Here is an 18,837-nt window from a genome sequence, read left to right as displayed (position 1 = left end):
ATGGTGATTATGGACTTAGGAGCGTGATCGGAATTTTATTTAGAAGTCCGTAATAGAATTAAGCTTGAAAAGCCAAAAGTTAAATTTTTGGGAAGTTTGACCGGGGGGTTGACTTTTTGATATCGAGGTCGGAATCCGATTCTGGAAATTGGAATAGGTCTGTTATGTCATTTATGACTTGTGTGCAAAATTTGAAATCATTCCGAATTGTTTTGATGTGTTTCACCACAAGATATAGAATATGAAAGTTCAAAGTTCATAGATTTTGATTTGAGGTGTGATTCGTCGTTTTGATATTGTTTGATGTGGGTTGAAGCCTCGAATAAGTTTGTATTGTATTTTGGAATATGTTGGTATAATTGGTTAAGGTCCCGAGGGTCTTGGGTGGATTTCGGAAGGTAAACGGAATGGATTTCGGACAAAGAAGGCTGCTGGAAATTTCTGTTGCAGAAATTTCTGGTGCGTAGAGCCAAATGTGGAAGCTTATATCTCGCAATCTATAAGAAATCAAAATATTTTCAAAACATAAAAGTTGTAGCCATTTGATTCTGGTTTCCAGAAAGTTAAACCATTAATTATTTGGACATTTGTACAAAAAGTTATGATGGACTGAATGAAGGCTGGTAGAGCAGTTTTGTCAGAAATTGGCAAAATTTCTGATGTGTGGAGCCAACTTTGGAAGCTTATATCTTGAAATCCATAAGGAATCAGAAAATTTTTGAAACATGAAAGTTGTAGCCCTTTGATTTTAATTTTCAGAAAGTTAAACCATTCATTATTTGGGCATTTGTACATAAAGTTATGATCGATTGAAAGAAAGCTGATAGAGCAGTTTCTGGTGGACTTTTAGTGACGAAAAATGGACTTTTAGTGACGGAAAATGGACTTTTAGTGACGGATTGACAGAAACTTAAGGACCAAAAATGGTCATTTCATTCATTTCGTTTTGGATTTTTGGAGCACGGTTCTTGGGCGATTTTCACGAGAAAACATTAGGGTAAGTGTTCCTTATCCTATATTGATTATATTTCATGATTCCATACTCATTTATATCATGAATTCGTGAATTTATGGAAGAAAAATCAAGATTTTTGCAAAATCTTCCAAAAACGAAAATTTAAGATTTGGAGGTCGAGTTATTATCGGATTTTGATAAAATTGGTATGGGTGGACTCATAATTGAATGGGTTGTCGGATTTTGTAAGTTTCGCCGGATTCCGAGATATGGGCCCCACAGGCAAATTTTGAGCTAATTTCGGATTTTATTGAAAATATAATATTTTCTTATGAAATTGATTACTATAATTTTTGTTGACTGTATCGAATTAATTATAACTAGATACGAGTCGATCGGAGTCGGAAAATCGAGAAAAAAGTATAATACTTGGTTAAATTGGAGCAAGTCGAGGTAAGTAGTGTCTAACCTTATGTGGGAAAAATTTTTCCTAGGATTGATAATTGTAATGTGTGAAAAGTCGTGTACACGAGGTGACGAGTGTGTACACGGGCTAAATTTGAAAGATTATGTTTTAAATTGTGTAGATCATTGTTGCGCATTAATTAAATTATTTTATTTTGTTATATTATTCATTGTTGATTTAATGTTTATATTTTAAATTTACTTGACCTTTTCCTGCTAATTGTTTTATTTGTTTAGTTGGAACTTGGTTTCTTTTATTCTGTGCATTATTTGAAGGTTGATTTTATTAAATTAAATATTATTAATATGAAATATTTGACATTTTAAACTTGATATTGAAGCAACGTATTAAAAAATTTAAAATATTATTTTCATGAATTATTTACTCCTAAATATTTTTATAAGATTTCCGTACTCATTGTGATGGAGCAGTGAGTTCTTTATTATGGAAAAATATTATTGTTGAATTATTTTGACATGAGCCGTGAGCTCTTTATTGTGAAAAATATTATTTTGACATGAGCCGTGAGCTCTTTATTGTGAAAAAATATTATTGTTAAATTATTTTGACATGAGCCGTGAGCCTTTATTGAGAAAATATTATTGTTCAATTATTTTGACATGAGTCGTGAGCTCTTTATTGTAAAAAATATTATTGTTCAATTATTTTTACATGAGGCGTGAGCTCTTTATTGTGAAAAATATTGTTGTTGAATTATTTTGGCAAGTTAAATTATTTGAGCACCTGAGGTATAAATTGTGATATTGATACGCATGCGGTGGTATAAGGTCTTGGTATTGAAACGCATGCGGTGAGATAAGGGTGGCTTGATATGCGTGACTAGTAGGGGAACTACTAGAAGTCATGTGATGTGATAAGGATGGCTAAAACGCGGGGTGCTATTTCGAAAAAAATATTTTCTTTCAAATAAATTGTGAAGGCTCCCGCGGTGAGATAAGCAAATGTGATATTGTGAATTTAATTATAATTTGGGACTACGAGACGGTACCTCGGTAGTGCCCTTGTTGATATTGATTTATGGTCGTAGTTGCCTTTGATTTTTAGTGTGATTTTTCTTAAAGTTGAAAATAAATTCTGTTTTGTTTTTCACGACGTATTTATTTGCTATTATTTGGTGTAATTAAATGTGACATACTACCTGATTTATTTCCATTATCATTTTATCTTATTAAATTATTTAAACATTTTTTTCCATGTCATTATCTATTCTCCAGTAGGGCCTAACCTGACATCGTCACTACTCTACCGAGGTTAGGCTTGGCACTTACTGGGTACCGGTGTGGTGTACTCATACTACGCTTCTGCACATCTTTTTGTGCAGATCCAGGTACATCTTACCAGTCTAGACATCAGTGAGTTACCTGCGCACAAAGACTTCGAGGTATATCTGCCAGCGTCCGCAGACTCCGGAGTCCCCTTCTATCTTACTATGTTGTCTTCCTTATTTGCTTTAGACTCTAATGTATAGAGACATAAAGAATAAATTCTTAGAAGCTTGTGACTTATTTCTACCGGGTTTTGGGAGTTGAAATTGTTTGAATTGTAGTTTATTTATTTCAGATATTTATTATTATTCCGCATTGATAGGCTTACCTAGTCTTAGAGACTAGGTGCCATCACGACATCCTACGGAGGAAATTTGGGATCGTGACAAAGAACTATTGGGAAATCGCCTCTAGGGTTTCTAAGTTTGAAATTTTGAAGAATGGGAGAAAATCACGTCTAACTTACACTTTGATCAGGCCCAAATGTTGCAATTATGACCCGGGGTTCGCAATTGCGAACCCTGCAAATGCGAGTAAACTATCGCAATTGCGAATAATATGTCTGCAAATGCGAATCTAAGGGGATCGCAAATGCGACCCCTTATCTCGCAAATGCGAAAGTCCACCCCCCAGCCCCTGCTCACACATGCGAAGTCTTCTTCGCAAATGCGAGATCTGCAGACAACACCAGAAAACACTCATGCACCAGCTATGATTCTAAGTCCAAATTTACTTCGTAGCCTATCCAAAACTCACATGAGCCCTCGGGGCTCCCAACCAAATATGCACACAAGTCCAAAAATATTATACGAACTTGCTCGCGCGATCAAATCGCCAAAATAACACCTAAAACTACGAATCAGACACCAAATCAAATGAAATTTTCAAGAAAATCTAAGAACTTCTATTTTAACCGTCGGACGACCGAATCACGTCAAACCAACTCCGTTTCTCATCAAATTTGATAGACAAGTCATAAATATAGTAATGAACCTATATCGGGTTCCGAAACCAAAATACAGACTTGGTATCAACAACGTCAAACATTGGTCAATTTTTTAAAAGTCATTAAGCATTTAAATTTCAAAATTTTGACAAAAAGCGATAACTCGAGTTAGGGACCTCCGAATTTGATTCCGGGCATATGCCTAGGTCCCAAATCACGATATGGACCTACCAGGGTCGTCAAAATACGGATTCGGGTCCGTTTGCTCAAAATGTTGACCGAAATCAACTCAAATAGATTTTAAGGTAAAATTTCATATTTTATCAATTTTTAACATAAAAGCCTTCCGAAAAAATACCTGGATCGCGCACACCAATCGAGGAAGGCTTGAGGAAGCTATTGGAGGCTTCGAAACACAGAATTAAGGTTTAAAACTCTAGATGACCTATCAGGTCATCACATTGGTATATTTACGTAAGATTCCCTTTAAAGTTCGCCATTTTTCTCAAACGAGATTACCACTTTGGATACTTTCTCTATCCCAATTTATGATATGGTGTTTGACTAAATATAATTTTTTTTAAAAATATATTAGTAATTTATGATCTTAAATAAGTCATAAATATTTATACGTCTATAAATTATCTCACTAAGGATAAAATAAAATTTTAAAGTTAAAATAAATATAAAAATATATTATTCTTCTTAAAGCAGAATAAAAAAATGGTATCACATAAATTGAGAAGGAGGAAGTAGTAGTTTTAAATTTTAATCTTCTAATCAAATTATTTTTTTCGAACTCCCTACAACTAGCATAGTTTTATAAAATGGCCAACTTCTAGATGTAAGACTATAAAAAAAAGATTATTTGCATCATCCAACTTCTATCTGTTTGGTTCGAAGTGATTCTGATTTTAAGTTTAGGAAAAAAAATGTGAAAAATACCCTTTTACTCTATGGAGTATCTTAATTTTTCTGTTTTCTATATGTTGGTTATATCTTCGTCGCAAATCATTTTATATCTCTCTGACTCTAATAGAACTCTAACCGTGTATAATAAATCGTAATTTTTAACCATAACCTAAAGTAGAAGAAAAACTTGTATAATCTTTTTCTGGAATTAAGTTGAAACACCCAAATAACCATAACTAAAAACCTGATTCGTACGGATCTTCCTTTTTGTTGAGCGCACCACTGAGAAGAAACAGAATCAGCAGTCGGAAAATCGGAGCAGCGCTTCACATTCAATATCAGGTTTATTTTCGATTGTAATTTCAATTTCTGTTTTTTTTTCCTTTCTTCCGAACAAAAAATCATTTGCTTTGTTATTCCCGTCTTCTAGAACTACTTGGTGAAAGGATGAGATTTTTATCATCTGGGTGTGATCAATTTAGCTGAAATTGAATTGGGATTTCTGTAAAAGTTTATGGGGTTAGAGTTATTTTTGAATTTATGGGCGATTTGGTGGTTTATGTTTGGTTGATCAGAAATTCTAGGAAAACTTTTTCCAAGAAAAACAATTTTCCTACTGTAATGGTATCATCGCCTAGATGAGTTTATATGAAGTAACATGGTCAGTGAGGATTCTATATAGCTGGCCCCAACTTGTTTGGGAATGAGGCTCAGTTGTAGTAGTAATGGTATTATCCCTACTTTTGACTCTCATGGCGGTGCTAGCTATAGCCATGGAGCAAATTTTGATGTTATATGAGCAACGTAATATATATAATATTTACCTTTGCACCGAAAAGAAAAAAAGAAGAACAACAATTTTATAGGAAACTATTTAAAAATTGTATAATCTCGTGAAATATTTATTGTTTATCTTCTTTACAACAATGCCAATTGGTGATGAGGCCTACACCGTAGCGCTTTGGTGACTGCACTGAAGCACCAAAGAAGTGCAAAAATATGGCACCATAAAGGGTGGTCTTGAATTTTTGTCCTCCCCCCCCCCGGTTGCCCCAAGGGCAAACCGTTTATCCACGCTTGCACCATTGGCAAATCTTTAAGGTCAAAATTCAAACCTTTTAAACTTGAAGGTTTTCCCATGTGGCAAGCAGGGTCAAAAGTTCAAGACCACCCACTTCCAAGGCCATTCTTGTAAATCACCACTGAAGCACCGCCTAAGTGAGCCCAAGCATTCAGCCTATTTTGCAGCTAGTTTCAGAGCTTTAGTGCACCTTGGACGAGCCTTTAACAACACCGTTCCTAACTTTGATCTTTAGAATGCGTTTGATTCATGAGTCGTCGCTTTCGGGGGACCCAAAAGTGTAAGTATGGATTCCTTATTGCATTCCTCCAACTTTTTAGTGCAATCTACCCATTTTCTAGACACATCAAGTTACTACTTTTACAGGATCCTTGAAGCTCAAGACCTGACCAAAGTATCTTCACATCGTGTTTTAAGGAAAATTAAGAAACACAACTTGTAAGTGTTAAATGCAAATGGTCCATACTTCATCAACTGCAGTCAACGAGCATGTGAATACATTATATGACCAACTGGGAACTTGTTTTTCATCTATATAAGTATACTAAAATATTTATGTGACAGGCCAAACAATGTCAACGAAGTCCTTTAGGGACAGGCCTAGGGGAGGAAGCCCTAAATTCATATAGTCCTAATGCATACATATCGTAGAGGATTAGTTGTAGCTTCTTCTTATTGGAGATCAAAGTCATAAAGGTTGCTTACATGGATTGGTTGTCGCACAGATAGCAAGAACCAGCAATTTTTAGCATGTTAGCCACAGTAAAAATGGGCATTTTCTATTTATTTTTTATATTGGCATATTATTGGCATACATACTTTTGGAAATGTGTAACATCTTAATACCTTCTGATGGTCACCAGCCATAACTATCTGGAGATATCTTTTAACAGGTAAAATTACTATCGACATGATATGTAGTTCATCATGGTTGAACTGTTCCTTGTGATAGATATACTTAGCCACAAGGCAAGAAAACAGCCTCCATGACATTGAGAAATAGAGTTCCCATAATGCGACTCTCTAGTGTTATTGAAGAAAAAGGAAAAATAAAAAATAAAAAAAATACAACAAACATGAAAACAGCAAAGGCCATTCCTGAATCAAGATGGATAATTTGCCACTAATCCAAACACGAAGAATAGAAAAGGGGTGAAAACCTATCACTTGCTAGGTATATGTACAATAATGAACATAAAAGCTACAAGTACGAACAACTAAAAGAAAAATGCTCCTTTGTTGTCCAAGTTCAAGTGCTGTTATTTTGATATGCTGAAGGTTAGATATTTCAATTAGCGATCTATTTGTTCACTGGATGACAGGGTGGGAACCCTCTGTTGCCATATTTGTGTGACGTTCTCTGCAGTAAATATGAATTGTCATCACAGTGAGTAAGTTTACAGTTTAATGTTTCATGGTACAGTTTAGACTATCAACGTTTCATGGTAAATCTCCACAAGCGTCAAAGTTCTGATTATTCTTGGTTGGAGTCACTGGAAACTTTCTGGAAAACAAAAGTATGTCCAAAGGAAGTTCTTTCTATTTACGAGAATTTTTGGAACTCGCATTTTAACTGAATATCTCACTTTACTGACATGTATTTCTTGACAAGGTGGGTTGCTCTGATGGTAAGCACCCTCCACTTCCAACCAAGAGGTTGTGAGTTCTTGGAGGGAAGGATGTCGAGGGTCTATTGGAAACAACCTCTCTACCCCAGGGTAGGGGTAAGGTCTGCGTACACACTACCCTCCTCAGACCCCACTAGTGGGATTATACTGGGTTGTTGTTGTTGTTGTTGTTGTTGTTGTATTTCTTGATTCCTCCGAATCTTTGTTTCTAAGCTGGTTTCTCATATGGAAAGACCTTCTACCTTAATTTGCCGTAAATTGGTTATGTTCCTGATGCCTCCTCTCAGTTGGAGCCACCAATACCTGAATTTTCTCAATAGCTGCCAGGACTAAAAGATAGTCCTGGCTTTCTGCTCTGCTTCAATTGTATTTAATTAGTTAAGTTTTCTATAATCTTATGGGACTACCCGGTGCTCGGTTTCCTCTTGTGGCAATAGTTGTATCTGGAGAACATCTATCAAAATGCATGTTTTGGGGGGTGTACATATCAGGTCATTCGGTCACTGTGTTCCCTTGAATCCTTAATAGGCTTTACATGTGTCGTGGAAATAGCCTCTTGCAGAAATGCAGGGTAAGGCTGCATACGATAGACCCTTGCGGTCCGGCCCTTCCTCGGACCCGACACATAGCGGGAGCTTAGTGCACCGGGCTGTCCTTTTTTTTTTTTTATGTGTCGCGGAATTTTTTTCCTTGCTATCCCACATAACATGTATGCTGTATTACACTCTCGCTGAGAGTCTGATGACCGCATTGATGGCTTTGTCGTCTACGCTTTTGAGCTTGTTTGCTTTAGATTGTACATTAAAAGTTTATTTGATTGACTTCTTAACATTTTAGTTGTTGGGCTGTTGATCAATAGTTTCCTAGTTTATTATATGTGGTAAAGACTTTTTTCTCTTCTAGTACTCACGTCAAAGCAAAGCAATGCTGCAGATCTAATGAAACAAATCGTGAAGATTTTGACGTTATTGCTTGGAGTAGCTGTCGTTTGGATAGGCTTGTTGCAGACATCAACAATTCCAGAGAGTTACACTTGGCTGGTGAGCTCTTATTGACCATCTTTTTTGTGACCTTTGGCAATGGCAGTTGGTTAAAGTTTCCTATTTTTCAGTGATTCTTAGTTTGTTGCTATTGTTGTCGCAGTTGCCTCTATACCTCATTATGTCGCTTGGTTGCTATGGTCTGTTCATGGTTGGCATTGGTCTAATGAAATTTCCCACATGTCCTCAAGAGGCTCTTTTCTTACAGCAGGTACAGTTGCACTTTTTTTTGTTTAAGAAATATTGCTTACTATTTGGTAGCCAAGATAGTGCTGGGAAAACAAGGGCTTCTGGGTGTTTCATCTTTGTGAATAAAAGAATCAAATAATTGGAAAAGGGTTAGGATGATGGGCTCTTCATGAAACATAACGAAAAGTATATCTCGTCATGTTCATTTGCTGTTTTTATTTTGTAGGATATTCTTGAAGCCAAGGAATTCCTGAAGAAAAAAGGGGTAGACGTTGGTTCTGATTGAATCTTGTTTAAGTCGCAATCACAGTTGTTTACTTGTTTAACATATGGAAAAACACATGCCAGTGCATGAATAGTTGACTTTGGATAGTTGCTGGATTTCAGTAGCAAGATTTCTCAGCCGCTAAGGGGTTTTTTGATTTTTTTTTGGCTTCAAAGCTAGTAGTTGAAGTTGGAACCAAGAGAACAAAGAGGCATGGATTTTTCTCGGCTCCGTTTTGGTTGTTTTACCAGTCTTTAATCTTCAATTCTAAGTTGTTCTATGTTATTATTTGGTTAGCCCAGTGTATGCTTCCTTTTTTGAGTGAGAGCCCAGAACTGTGGGAATTCCCAATTTAGTGGAATTAATTAGAAATAACACAATCTCTAACTGTCTTAAATTTCCCAAAGCTTCCCTCTAAATAGACCTTGCTTGTTTTGACTAAGAAGTGTTTCACAAGGTAGTGAAACCATGAAGGTTAATGATGCATTTGATATCAATATCTCCTGAAACAAAAACCAAGTTAATATCATTTTTTGATCAATAAAGTACAAGAGTGGGTTGCTCTAGTGGTGAGTATCCTCTACTTCCAACCAAGAGGTTGTGAGTTCGAGTCACCCCAAGAGCAAGGTGGAGAGTTCTTAGAGGGAGGGAGCCGAGGGTCTATCGGAAACAGCCTCTCTACCGCAGGGTAGGGGTAAGGTTTGCGTACACACTACCCTCCCCATATCCCACTAATGGGATTATACTGGGTTGTTGATCAATAAAGTACAAGCAAATTAAGCTCCCTCAATGCCATATTTGATGCATGATGCCATGGTTCCATGATTAATTGATACTTGTGCTCTATAAAGTTGTCCCCCCCCCCCCCCCAACAACAGCAACAGATAACAGCTTTTGCTGCCAATCTACAGGTTAATTGCACAAAATGTCCATCTAACTTATAGCATTTATTTTCAGTAAAATCACATAAATGGTTTGATTCTCGTTACATGCAGGAATATTTGAATTTGATGCAATAATGCAATGAATGAAACACCATCTGTTGTGGACGTAGAAGTCTTTTATTTTATGTAAAATTTTTGTATTTTGATGGCCCTTTTAGTTACGGCAAAGGGCCATATATACCCTTGTACTTTCGAAAATGGTCTAAGAATACCCTCGTTATACTATTGGGCTCTATATACCCTTCCCGTCATACTTTGGATGGAGTGCCTCGTTATCCAAAATAAGGGTATATTTGTTCCAAAGTATGACGGGAAGGGTATATATAACCCAATAGTATAACTAGGGGTATTCTTAGACCATTTTCGAAAGTATAGGGGTATATTTGGCTCTTTGACAATTAAGATACGTCTCTTGCGCATGTCGAAACCCTTTTTGTCTAAACTAATGTAACAGAATTCTGTGATGTTTGGGTTCATCTTCAAAGAAAGTTGGCTAAGGCATGCCGGTGGAATCTGCATTTAACAGTTTTCTTGAATAATACAAAAGGTAGCAGTATTGTCAAAGACTGTTTGTCTAAAGATGAACAAGGAAGGAGGGAAGAAGGTAAATAATTCAATTCTGCAGTTACAAAGGGAAGCAATGTTATTGTTATAGTTTGCACTCTGCGTACAAATGGCTATATAGTACTCCATTTGGTACTGGCTAAACGACAAAAAGAAAGGATTATAGCATTAGGGTAAACAATTACAAGTTTGAGAATTTACTATGAACTAACTTTTGAATATTTAAGAATAAAAAAAATTAATTATGGCTCAAACTTGAAAAAGTTATTAGGATTTACGCCTCAAATGAATGTCTAGAAAGTTGGGACTTAGGCTTAAACGAACACCCTAAAAGTTGGAACTTACACTCCTCAAGTACGCCTCAGTGCGTCTTTAATGTAACTCGCCCCTCACCTCTCTCAAAAATACCTTTTAAGACATTAAAAGAATATGTGTATTATCAATCAAAATACATTTTAATACACTGAAGAAAAATGCATTATTAATGCGGGGACTAAACAATTTAAAGACAAAAATAAATAAGTAATTTAGGTATATATAACAATGTTGTGCATTAGTATTGCTCCTCCAGCATCAATATATAGGGATGCTTGTCATCATAGTCCATATCGTAGGCCATAGTAGGTACTCAATCAAATACTAATGCGGTTCTAATGATATCAGACATAATAATTCCTTCATTATTAAAACAAAGTGTGCCGTTTAGGTTTTGATCAGATATGATTTAGTTAGACTTCTCTTTAGCCCTTAAGTTGCCAGTTACTCTGTGGGTAGCTGGTTGAATTTATTCACAAAATAATACAATATAAAGTAATGGGTAAGAATCATCCAAACCAGCTGCTATTAAAACAAACTAGGAATGTCTATGTTTGTGAGGCGTTTACCTCTAGGTATTTGACAGATATGATAGGCTACACTTTGGAGGTATTCTTATGGATATCGTGTTTGCTCAAACACCAAAAGACGAAATTTCATTGCTGAAAACAAGTCGGTAAAGAGTGAGGGAAGAAAGAATTGGTGTCAAATAGCTTATATCCTCGATGGTTTTGAAAAATATAGGTGAAAATTGTTTTGGTTTTCCTACTTTGGACCAAACACTAGTACTACAAAATTTCATGGAGTATAACTATATTATAGCCAAATGTGACGGCATCTTATTTCTTTGTTTCTCTATGAGCCATTCCCTGAAAACTACTTGCAAGAAATCATAATCTAAATTTTACCCACTTGTATTGTTCTCACATAAAAACATTGGAGTTCACTCGACAAAACAAATGGCTAAACTTCTTTTTCCCCTCATATTTTTTAATCTCTAAAAGCTGGAGTGTGGAGTTAGGGGATGGATGATAGGAAGGAAAAGCTAACCTTTCAAAGTTCAAATCCTAATATTCTGTTCCTTTAATAAAATTCTGGTCTTTAGATCTTCAGCAGTCACAATCAGACACCCTGGATTCTTGTAGCCAACCATTTGACAAATGGTCCTCGGAACATGACAAGAGGCATAAACTACAAGACATTATTATAAATAGAAACAAACATGCTTAAATAACACACAAATGTTTTAAATAATCTCTGTACCATGCATTTATTAAAAGTGTCACGGAAGTACACAAAATCATCACCAAGTTGAATTTTATAAATAAAGGCCCAAACAACAAAAACATCAACTAGAACATGGCTGGGACCCTAAAGGTATGATATATATATACATACCCCAACAATATTGATCATGACCCATATATAGAAATTCCTTTTATCTCCCTTCTCCTTTTGTATCCTCTATTCACAGGTGAAAATAACAAAACCTCAAATCAAACTGGAGACAACAATGATTTTTCATGTGACAGTGTAGAGAAACTTGTGGCTTTCCTTTTACAGAAAGGATATATCACCCTCAGCTCTTGATCTGCTCCGGCGGTGTTGTTTCCCGTGATGGTGGCGGGATCCGCCAAATGTAACCGGGTCAAAGGCTCGGAGTCGTTCAGCTTCCTTAGGATCGATCACACATTCCGGTGGAGGGACCTTGTACCGAGTCTTGTCATAGCAGTACGAATACTGCATTTGCTTCTTTCTAAACTTCTCCATTTTTCTTCTTTGATCAGGGGTAATACCGGTAGGGATTGATGCAGTTTTTGGTGCAGTGTCACATTTGGATGATAGTTCAATCGGATCAACTGCGCATCCGTGGAGGACGAAATCAGAGAACTTGGCAATATACGGGGCGTATTTGTAATTGACTTTGTATTTTCCACCATTGGTAGCCCAACCAGAACCATCCCATATTGTAGCATACAAAGACATTGGCTTAGATGGGAAGTCCCCACCCATAGCTTCTGTCCTCTTGATCTCTCTTATGGGGACATTATCTACATAAAAGCTGCAACAAGATGCACAAACACACAAAGACAAACATAACAGAATCAGGGCCTGGTTTACCAAACACCACAAGCACATGACAGTATACAAATCCTAATTGTTTACAGTAATATAAAAAACAAGCAAGCCTGCCCTACTCTCCCATGAAACCCACAGACATGCCAACAAAAGGGTATGTTGAGAATGTCCCTATCATTCTTGTACATTCACATAAATATATCAATTGGTATAAACTTTCCAGTCACTCACTAGTGCAGATGCTAATGTTCTTCTCAAATAGTAGTTCTTAAGCTCAAATATGAAACATAAATAAATCAAAAAGGTCTGCTGTGATAGTTGCATTCATTGGATAATTAGTTCAGAAACAGAAGCATGCGTATCGCAAGTCCAAACATCAACAGAACAGATTTAGCAAGAACCCTCCATCAAAAATTATTAACACCTGCGCACGCCGAATTCTTGTCTTACAGCACTTTCACATGAAATTACTTTTGTTTCCTATGGTTAGTTTTGAGGAGTACAAGTAGGTCATTGTAATCATATATATCTATGTTTAGAACCAAGATAAGAGCAAACTATAAGGTAATTGCACAACATTAGTATCATCAAAATAGAAAAAAACAAAAATTGATACCAAATATAAAGAGAAAGCAAGCACATATAAATGGACCTTTCTGATAAAGGAAAACCATGTATCCATCATATCAAACAGAGATCAAAACATAAACACCAAAAGCAGTAAAAACAGCTCAGAGGACAAAAGACTGTTCAGTATAGCTAGCTGGACTTGAAAGTAACTCATTGTATACGAAGCAAAAAGCTATTTCAGACAAAAATTAGAAACATAAAAAGAAATTGAAAGGGCAGAGAGATGTTGCTTACATGATGAAATTCTCAGTCCAAAGGATACTGTAGTGATGGAAATCTTCAGAAGGGTCAAACCAGAGTCCATATCTTTCTTCTCTGCCAACACTAGTGCTACCATTCCCATAAATATTGGTCTGAATTCTCCAGTCTTTACCTCTAATATTTCCCAAGAACTCAAAGTCAATTTCATCATGGTTCTTCTCAAACATGTCCACATTAGACATCTGTGTCATCAACCCAATTAGCAAAACAAATATTAAAAGGATGGGTTTCAAGGGTTAAAAAAATCCAATTTTTATTTGGAGAAATCCCAGAAAATAATTTAACACAATTCCAGAATTACCAATTTCCATTGGGTGGTGAAAACCCCATTCTTTAAAGGTAAAAAAGATTTTAAAAATAACTGAGTGAGGACAAAGGGAGAAATTTACAGAATTAATTAACATATAAAAAAATCATCAACAGTCCATATGGGTGCGAAAACAATAAGAACTTCCACCCACAAGAAGCAAAAACTGCTAGTACTAATTTAGAAAATGAAAAATACACATAAATAAATAAATTAAAAATCCAGTTGAAAAAACATCAGGATTTAATGTTTGTTTATTAAAATAAAGAATAAAAGGAGCATCAGTGAATTAATAATAACTTACATAAAATGCAACAACCACACCAGCAGTGTAATCAGCAGGCAGCTTAATAGAAGCACTGAAGAATCCATGAAGATATAGGTCTTGAGACACAAATCCAGCCCCTGTAACTCATCCAAAAAATAAATTCTCTTTAATAATAATAAAATCCATAAAAAATAGTACTACAAATAAGGGAAAAAAGGAACCTGTTCTTTCATCTAGAGAAATATGAGCAGATTTTCCATCTTTAAGGATCATAACGTTATCATCACCAAAGAGATGGGAGTACCCTTCATCAAACGCTAAAATTGGCAAATTTCTTGAAGACCCATAAACCAATTCAACAACAGAGAAAAATATGAAAGTAACAAGATGATAGTTCACCATTTTTGCCCCTTTATTGAGGGGTTTAGTATTCTTTGATCAGTTAGGAACACTCAAAAGAGTTGTGTTTGTGGAGTATTTGTATGGAGTGGTAATGCATAAGCAAATGAGACAACTGAGAAATGTAAGAAAGGTCTCAGTCTCCACAGCAAAGAGAGACAGGCAGAGAAGGGGTTATGAGAAGGAAGACAAAAGGGGAAGGCTATTTTAATGGGGTGGTGAGACTTTAGGTATGAGCTGTTCTCAACATCTTACACAAAATTTCAGTTGGAATTTTAAAAAAATAAATAGAAAATAGTCCCTTTTATTGGATTTTTCCTGTGTGAAAAATTGGTTTATTATTTGTTTTTGTTAGCCATGCGCTTATATTTGTGAAAATGAAAGAAGTTGGGATTTGGGAAACGAAAAAGGAAAAGAGAGTGGAAAAAGGAAAATCAATTCATGTTTTTTTGGCGTTTACAACTAAGATAACAACTAACAAGTGCAAGAAATTAATTTCGTGAATTGTTTTTTGATAAAAAAGTTGTGTGTTTATCTATGCAAAAAATACTGGGGGTAACATTTTTGATAAAATATTGTTTGTTTTTATTCATTCCATAACATTGGCAATGATTTTTTCCTAACAAATAAGCGTATGAAATAAGAAGGAAAATTTTAGTCGTAAAATTAAAAGCTGCGTTAAAAATGATGAAAAAAAAAACATGAGAACATACCACATAAATTTAGACATACAATTTTGGAAGACGTAAAATTAGTAAAATGAAATGTATGTGTATTTTCCTTTTACTCTTGCATTTAACATCTACCTCAACCCCTCCCACCAGAAAAAAGAAAAAGAAAATTGAAAAATAAAGTTTGGGGAAATAAGGGGAAAAGAAAAGAAAAGAAACAAAAAAAGGTAAACTTGGATTCTGCAAATTAATTATTAGACTAGCTTAACTTGGGATATATAATTAAATATAGAAATAATATTTAATTAGAATCACATGTTGTTTGCTGACACATAAGATGTTTGTACCTCTAATAAAAGTGGTGTTAGGAGAATGTCTTGTAGCCTAATAAAGAGAAGAGAGTGGCATTTGACTAACCACTTGAAACAATTAAAGCTTTCTCATACTTTGAAGAAGAAACCAAACAACTAACTTAGATTAGTCATAATTCATAAACCTCATTAACTCGTAACTTTTCTGGTGCCCAATCAATTTGTGCCTAGTTCATTTGGTGGCTTATCTCTCTTAATCATCACATTCAACAGATAATAAAGAATTGGCTCCAATTAAGCAACAAAGTTAGCACCTAAGCTCATAGATAGGGATATCCTTTGATAATAAAGTTGGCATTTTGTTTTAGAGTTTGAAAATTCAGTTTTTGAGATTTTCGAAAAACAAAAAGGTGTTTGTTTGAAGTTTGAACTGTTTTTGCAACAACAAAAGAATGTAACTTTTCTAAAACATTTTCAAACATCATGTTTTAAATCTTTTAAAAACTTAAAAACCGCTGGAAGCAGGAGAATTGGAAAACTAAAGCTGGGGCTTCATGCCCAATTTTAGAACAATTTTGTTTTTTTCTTCTTCTATTTTTTGAGCTGTAAATTTTTTTAGTTGGTAATAAAATCTTTTAATTACCAAAAAAAGAAGTAGCCCTAGTTAAACAAGGAAATAGTTTGGTTTGACAAATAATAAGGACCGGAGGGAGTATCTCATAAGCCGGAGAATTTAAATTCTCTCTCTTGTTGGTTTGAATTATTTTACAAGTTTCAATTATAATTACAAATTACAATTCAGAAATTCATAAGTACTATTAAAAAATTATTCAAATATTCCAAACTTATAATATGTGAAAGGTAGAAGGAAATATTTAACGAAGTGAAATTATGTATTCACGAGTACATGGACAGAGATAGTTTTGTTTAATGATTGTTCTATTTACATTGACACCGTAATTTTCTATAGTAATATTTCTCGAAAAGGTAATAAGAGCCCGTTTGGCCAAGCTGTCAAAAAATGTTTATTTTTAAAAGTATAAAGTAGATGTTTGTGTTGCCAATTCATTGAGAAGTACTTTTTGCAAGCAAATTGTGGTTGGCCAATCATTCCAAAAAAGGATCGTAAATGTTTAGTTTGCAATTACTATTATTTAAAAGAGATAAATAAATTTCGAATATTTATTTTAATAAAAATATAATTTAAAGGTTTCAATCAATATAAAATATAGTAATTTCAAAGCGATAATATTACAGTATCTAATATAGTTGTTGTTTACATGATGATTTAAATATATTAAAATATATCACTCAATATAAATTAAAAATCTACTCTTATAAATCACTATATAAATGAAGATATCTATTTGTGTTGAGGTAAAATCTATATATATATTAAAGGAATAAAGTTACCATATATAATTGGCATTGTGGTTAAGCCAAGTGGCAAGCTAATAAATACCAATAATATATGGTAACTTTATTCTATATTTGGCTATGTTAGTCAAATATATATATATATATATAACTGAATTTAAATTAAAGGATAATTTTTAATTTATAGATAAAGTTTTTAAATTTTCTATATATATATATATATATATATATATATATTAAAGGAATAAAGTTACCATATATAATTGGCATTGTGGTTAAGCCAAGTGGCAAGCTAATAAATGCCAATAATATATGATAACTTTATTCTATATTTGGCTATGTTAGTCAAATATATATATATATATATATAACTGAATTTAAATTAAAGGATAATTTTTAATTTATAGATAAAGTTTTTAAATTTGAATTAAAATAAAAAATAAATTTATCTTTTGGTATCATATTTAATTTGGTTAATGATCATATGCAATCATGTTAGGAACTTTTGTTGTCTTTTTTAATTATTTAAATACTATTTCGCCTCTAGCAAAAAAATAATAATAATAAAACAACTCCATATAACTATAAAACTCTTTCACATCTAAAACCATATAATTAAAGTTCTTTAAAATACTATAGCTAGATTTGAATAAAAAAAATTTCTTTTAAAATAAATATAATATATATGGTACACGTCTATGTTTACCTAGATAACAAAAAAGAGTTTAAAAATCAAATAAAATTTTACTTACATATATAATGAAGTAAACCTACATGTTGGAGAAAGAAACATCACAAAAATCAGTCAATATTCAAAAAAAAGTTATTTTTTTTCTTTTTTGAAGAATGTTTGTTTGACGAGTCAATTTGTATAAATGGACATCAAACAAATAGCAAAACTTTGGCTATACAATTGCTATCATTAATTTTAACTTAGCACCTTCTAGGAATTGAAGGATATAAGCTGAAATCTCTTTATTTAGCTGTAGTCAAGCCAACATTGCAAGGGTATAATACTTTTTTCGTTGAAAAATATTAGTTGTGAATTATTAGATTATATGAAAGGTTTTTTTTTTCGAATTTGAACAAGAGGGATATTAGTTTCTAATTGATAGTTTCTATATCGATTTTTAAGTGTAACAAAATATATATTTTAAAAAAATAAAATTGGTATGACGTGAATGTTTTTTTTTTAAATAAATTATTTCAAAATGGGATTATTTTTTAAAATATAATATAATTTTAAAAATAAAAGGATAAGATATTTTTGAATTTTAGTAGAGAGTTTTTTAAATTATTATAATAGAAGTCATATCGTGGATAAAATCAAGTAACTAAAATCTTATGGAATATTTACATAAATATCTGGCCAAATTTATTGTTTAATTTTTATAGCTGATATATATATATATATATATATATATATATATATATATATATATATATATGATATACCGATAACACACGATTATACACATATTATATATAAATTATATATAAATTACACATCCTTCAATTAATTTAAGTAGTTGGGTGAGCACCTATTTAGGTTGATTAGATAAAGCCAAAAGAAAAATATGAAATAATTTCAACCAAAGACTAAAAATATAAATAAATTTCTTATGTAGACAATTTTTATTTTAACTCATCTTTTTATAGCGAAATAAATTATTTTTTTGTAACATAAAAAAAAACAAAAATATAACAAATAAGATAAAAGAAAATAAATATAGAAAAAAATGTATGGAAATCTTAAAAATTAGAATTAAGAGATGATAACGAATTTATCAAAAAATTAGAAGTTGATCTCATCGATTTTAAATATGTATGTTCTTTCAACTCAAATACATAGATTATAAGATAATGATTTTTTAATTTATATTGTGTGTCATTTTTCAAAAATCACTATTACTAACAAGCTAATATGATATTCGAATCTGAAT

The 18,837-nt window shown here is 33.3% G+C and overlaps 2 protein-coding genes across 4 annotated transcripts; one reads left to right on the top strand and one right to left on the bottom strand.

The window, feature by feature from the left end:
- The first annotated feature begins 4,594 nt into the window (after window positions 1-4,594).
- Window positions 4,595-9,174, top strand: LOC107809789 (dolichol-phosphate mannose synthase subunit 3). 3 transcript variants are annotated; one of them, XM_016634481.2, is made up of 5 exons: window positions 4,597-4,907; window positions 7,070-7,163; window positions 8,208-8,314; window positions 8,418-8,525; window positions 8,730-9,174. In XM_016634481.2, exons 3-5 carry the CDS (start codon window positions 8,213-8,215, stop codon window positions 8,787-8,789), a joined length of 270 nt encoding a protein of 89 aa, XP_016489967.1. In that variant the 5' UTR covers window positions 4,597-4,907; window positions 7,070-7,163; window positions 8,208-8,212; the 3' UTR covers window positions 8,790-9,174. The 3 variants fall into 3 exon arrangements, with proteins under 3 accessions (XP_016489968.1, XP_016489967.1, XP_016489966.1); XM_016634482.2 differs by lacking the exon at window positions 7,070-7,163 and having other exon boundaries at window positions 4,595-4,907; window positions 8,178-8,314; XM_016634480.2 differs by lacking the exon at window positions 7,070-7,163 and having other exon boundaries at window positions 4,618-4,907.
- Window positions 9,175-11,835: 2,661 nt separating this feature from the next.
- LOC107809788 (putative xyloglucan endotransglucosylase/hydrolase protein 28) lies at window positions 11,836-14,813 on the bottom strand. The gene is made up of 4 exons (XM_016634478.2): window positions 14,358-14,813; window positions 14,173-14,273; window positions 13,535-13,743; window positions 11,836-12,653 (listed from the first exon to the last, which is right to left on the bottom strand). Exons 1-4 carry the CDS (start codon window positions 14,536-14,538, stop codon window positions 12,149-12,151), a joined length of 996 nt encoding a protein of 331 aa, XP_016489964.1. The 5' UTR covers window positions 14,539-14,813; the 3' UTR covers window positions 11,836-12,148.
- Between the last annotated feature and the right edge of the window lie 4,024 nt (window positions 14,814-18,837).

The sequence above is a fragment of the Nicotiana tabacum genome, chromosome 9 (assembly GCF_000715075.1).
Source record: "Nicotiana tabacum cultivar K326 chromosome 9, ASM71507v2, whole genome shotgun sequence".
Taxonomy (NCBI): Eukaryota; Viridiplantae; Streptophyta; class Magnoliopsida; order Solanales; family Solanaceae; genus Nicotiana; species Nicotiana tabacum.
This window is presented reverse-complemented; position numbering and strand designations above follow the sequence as displayed.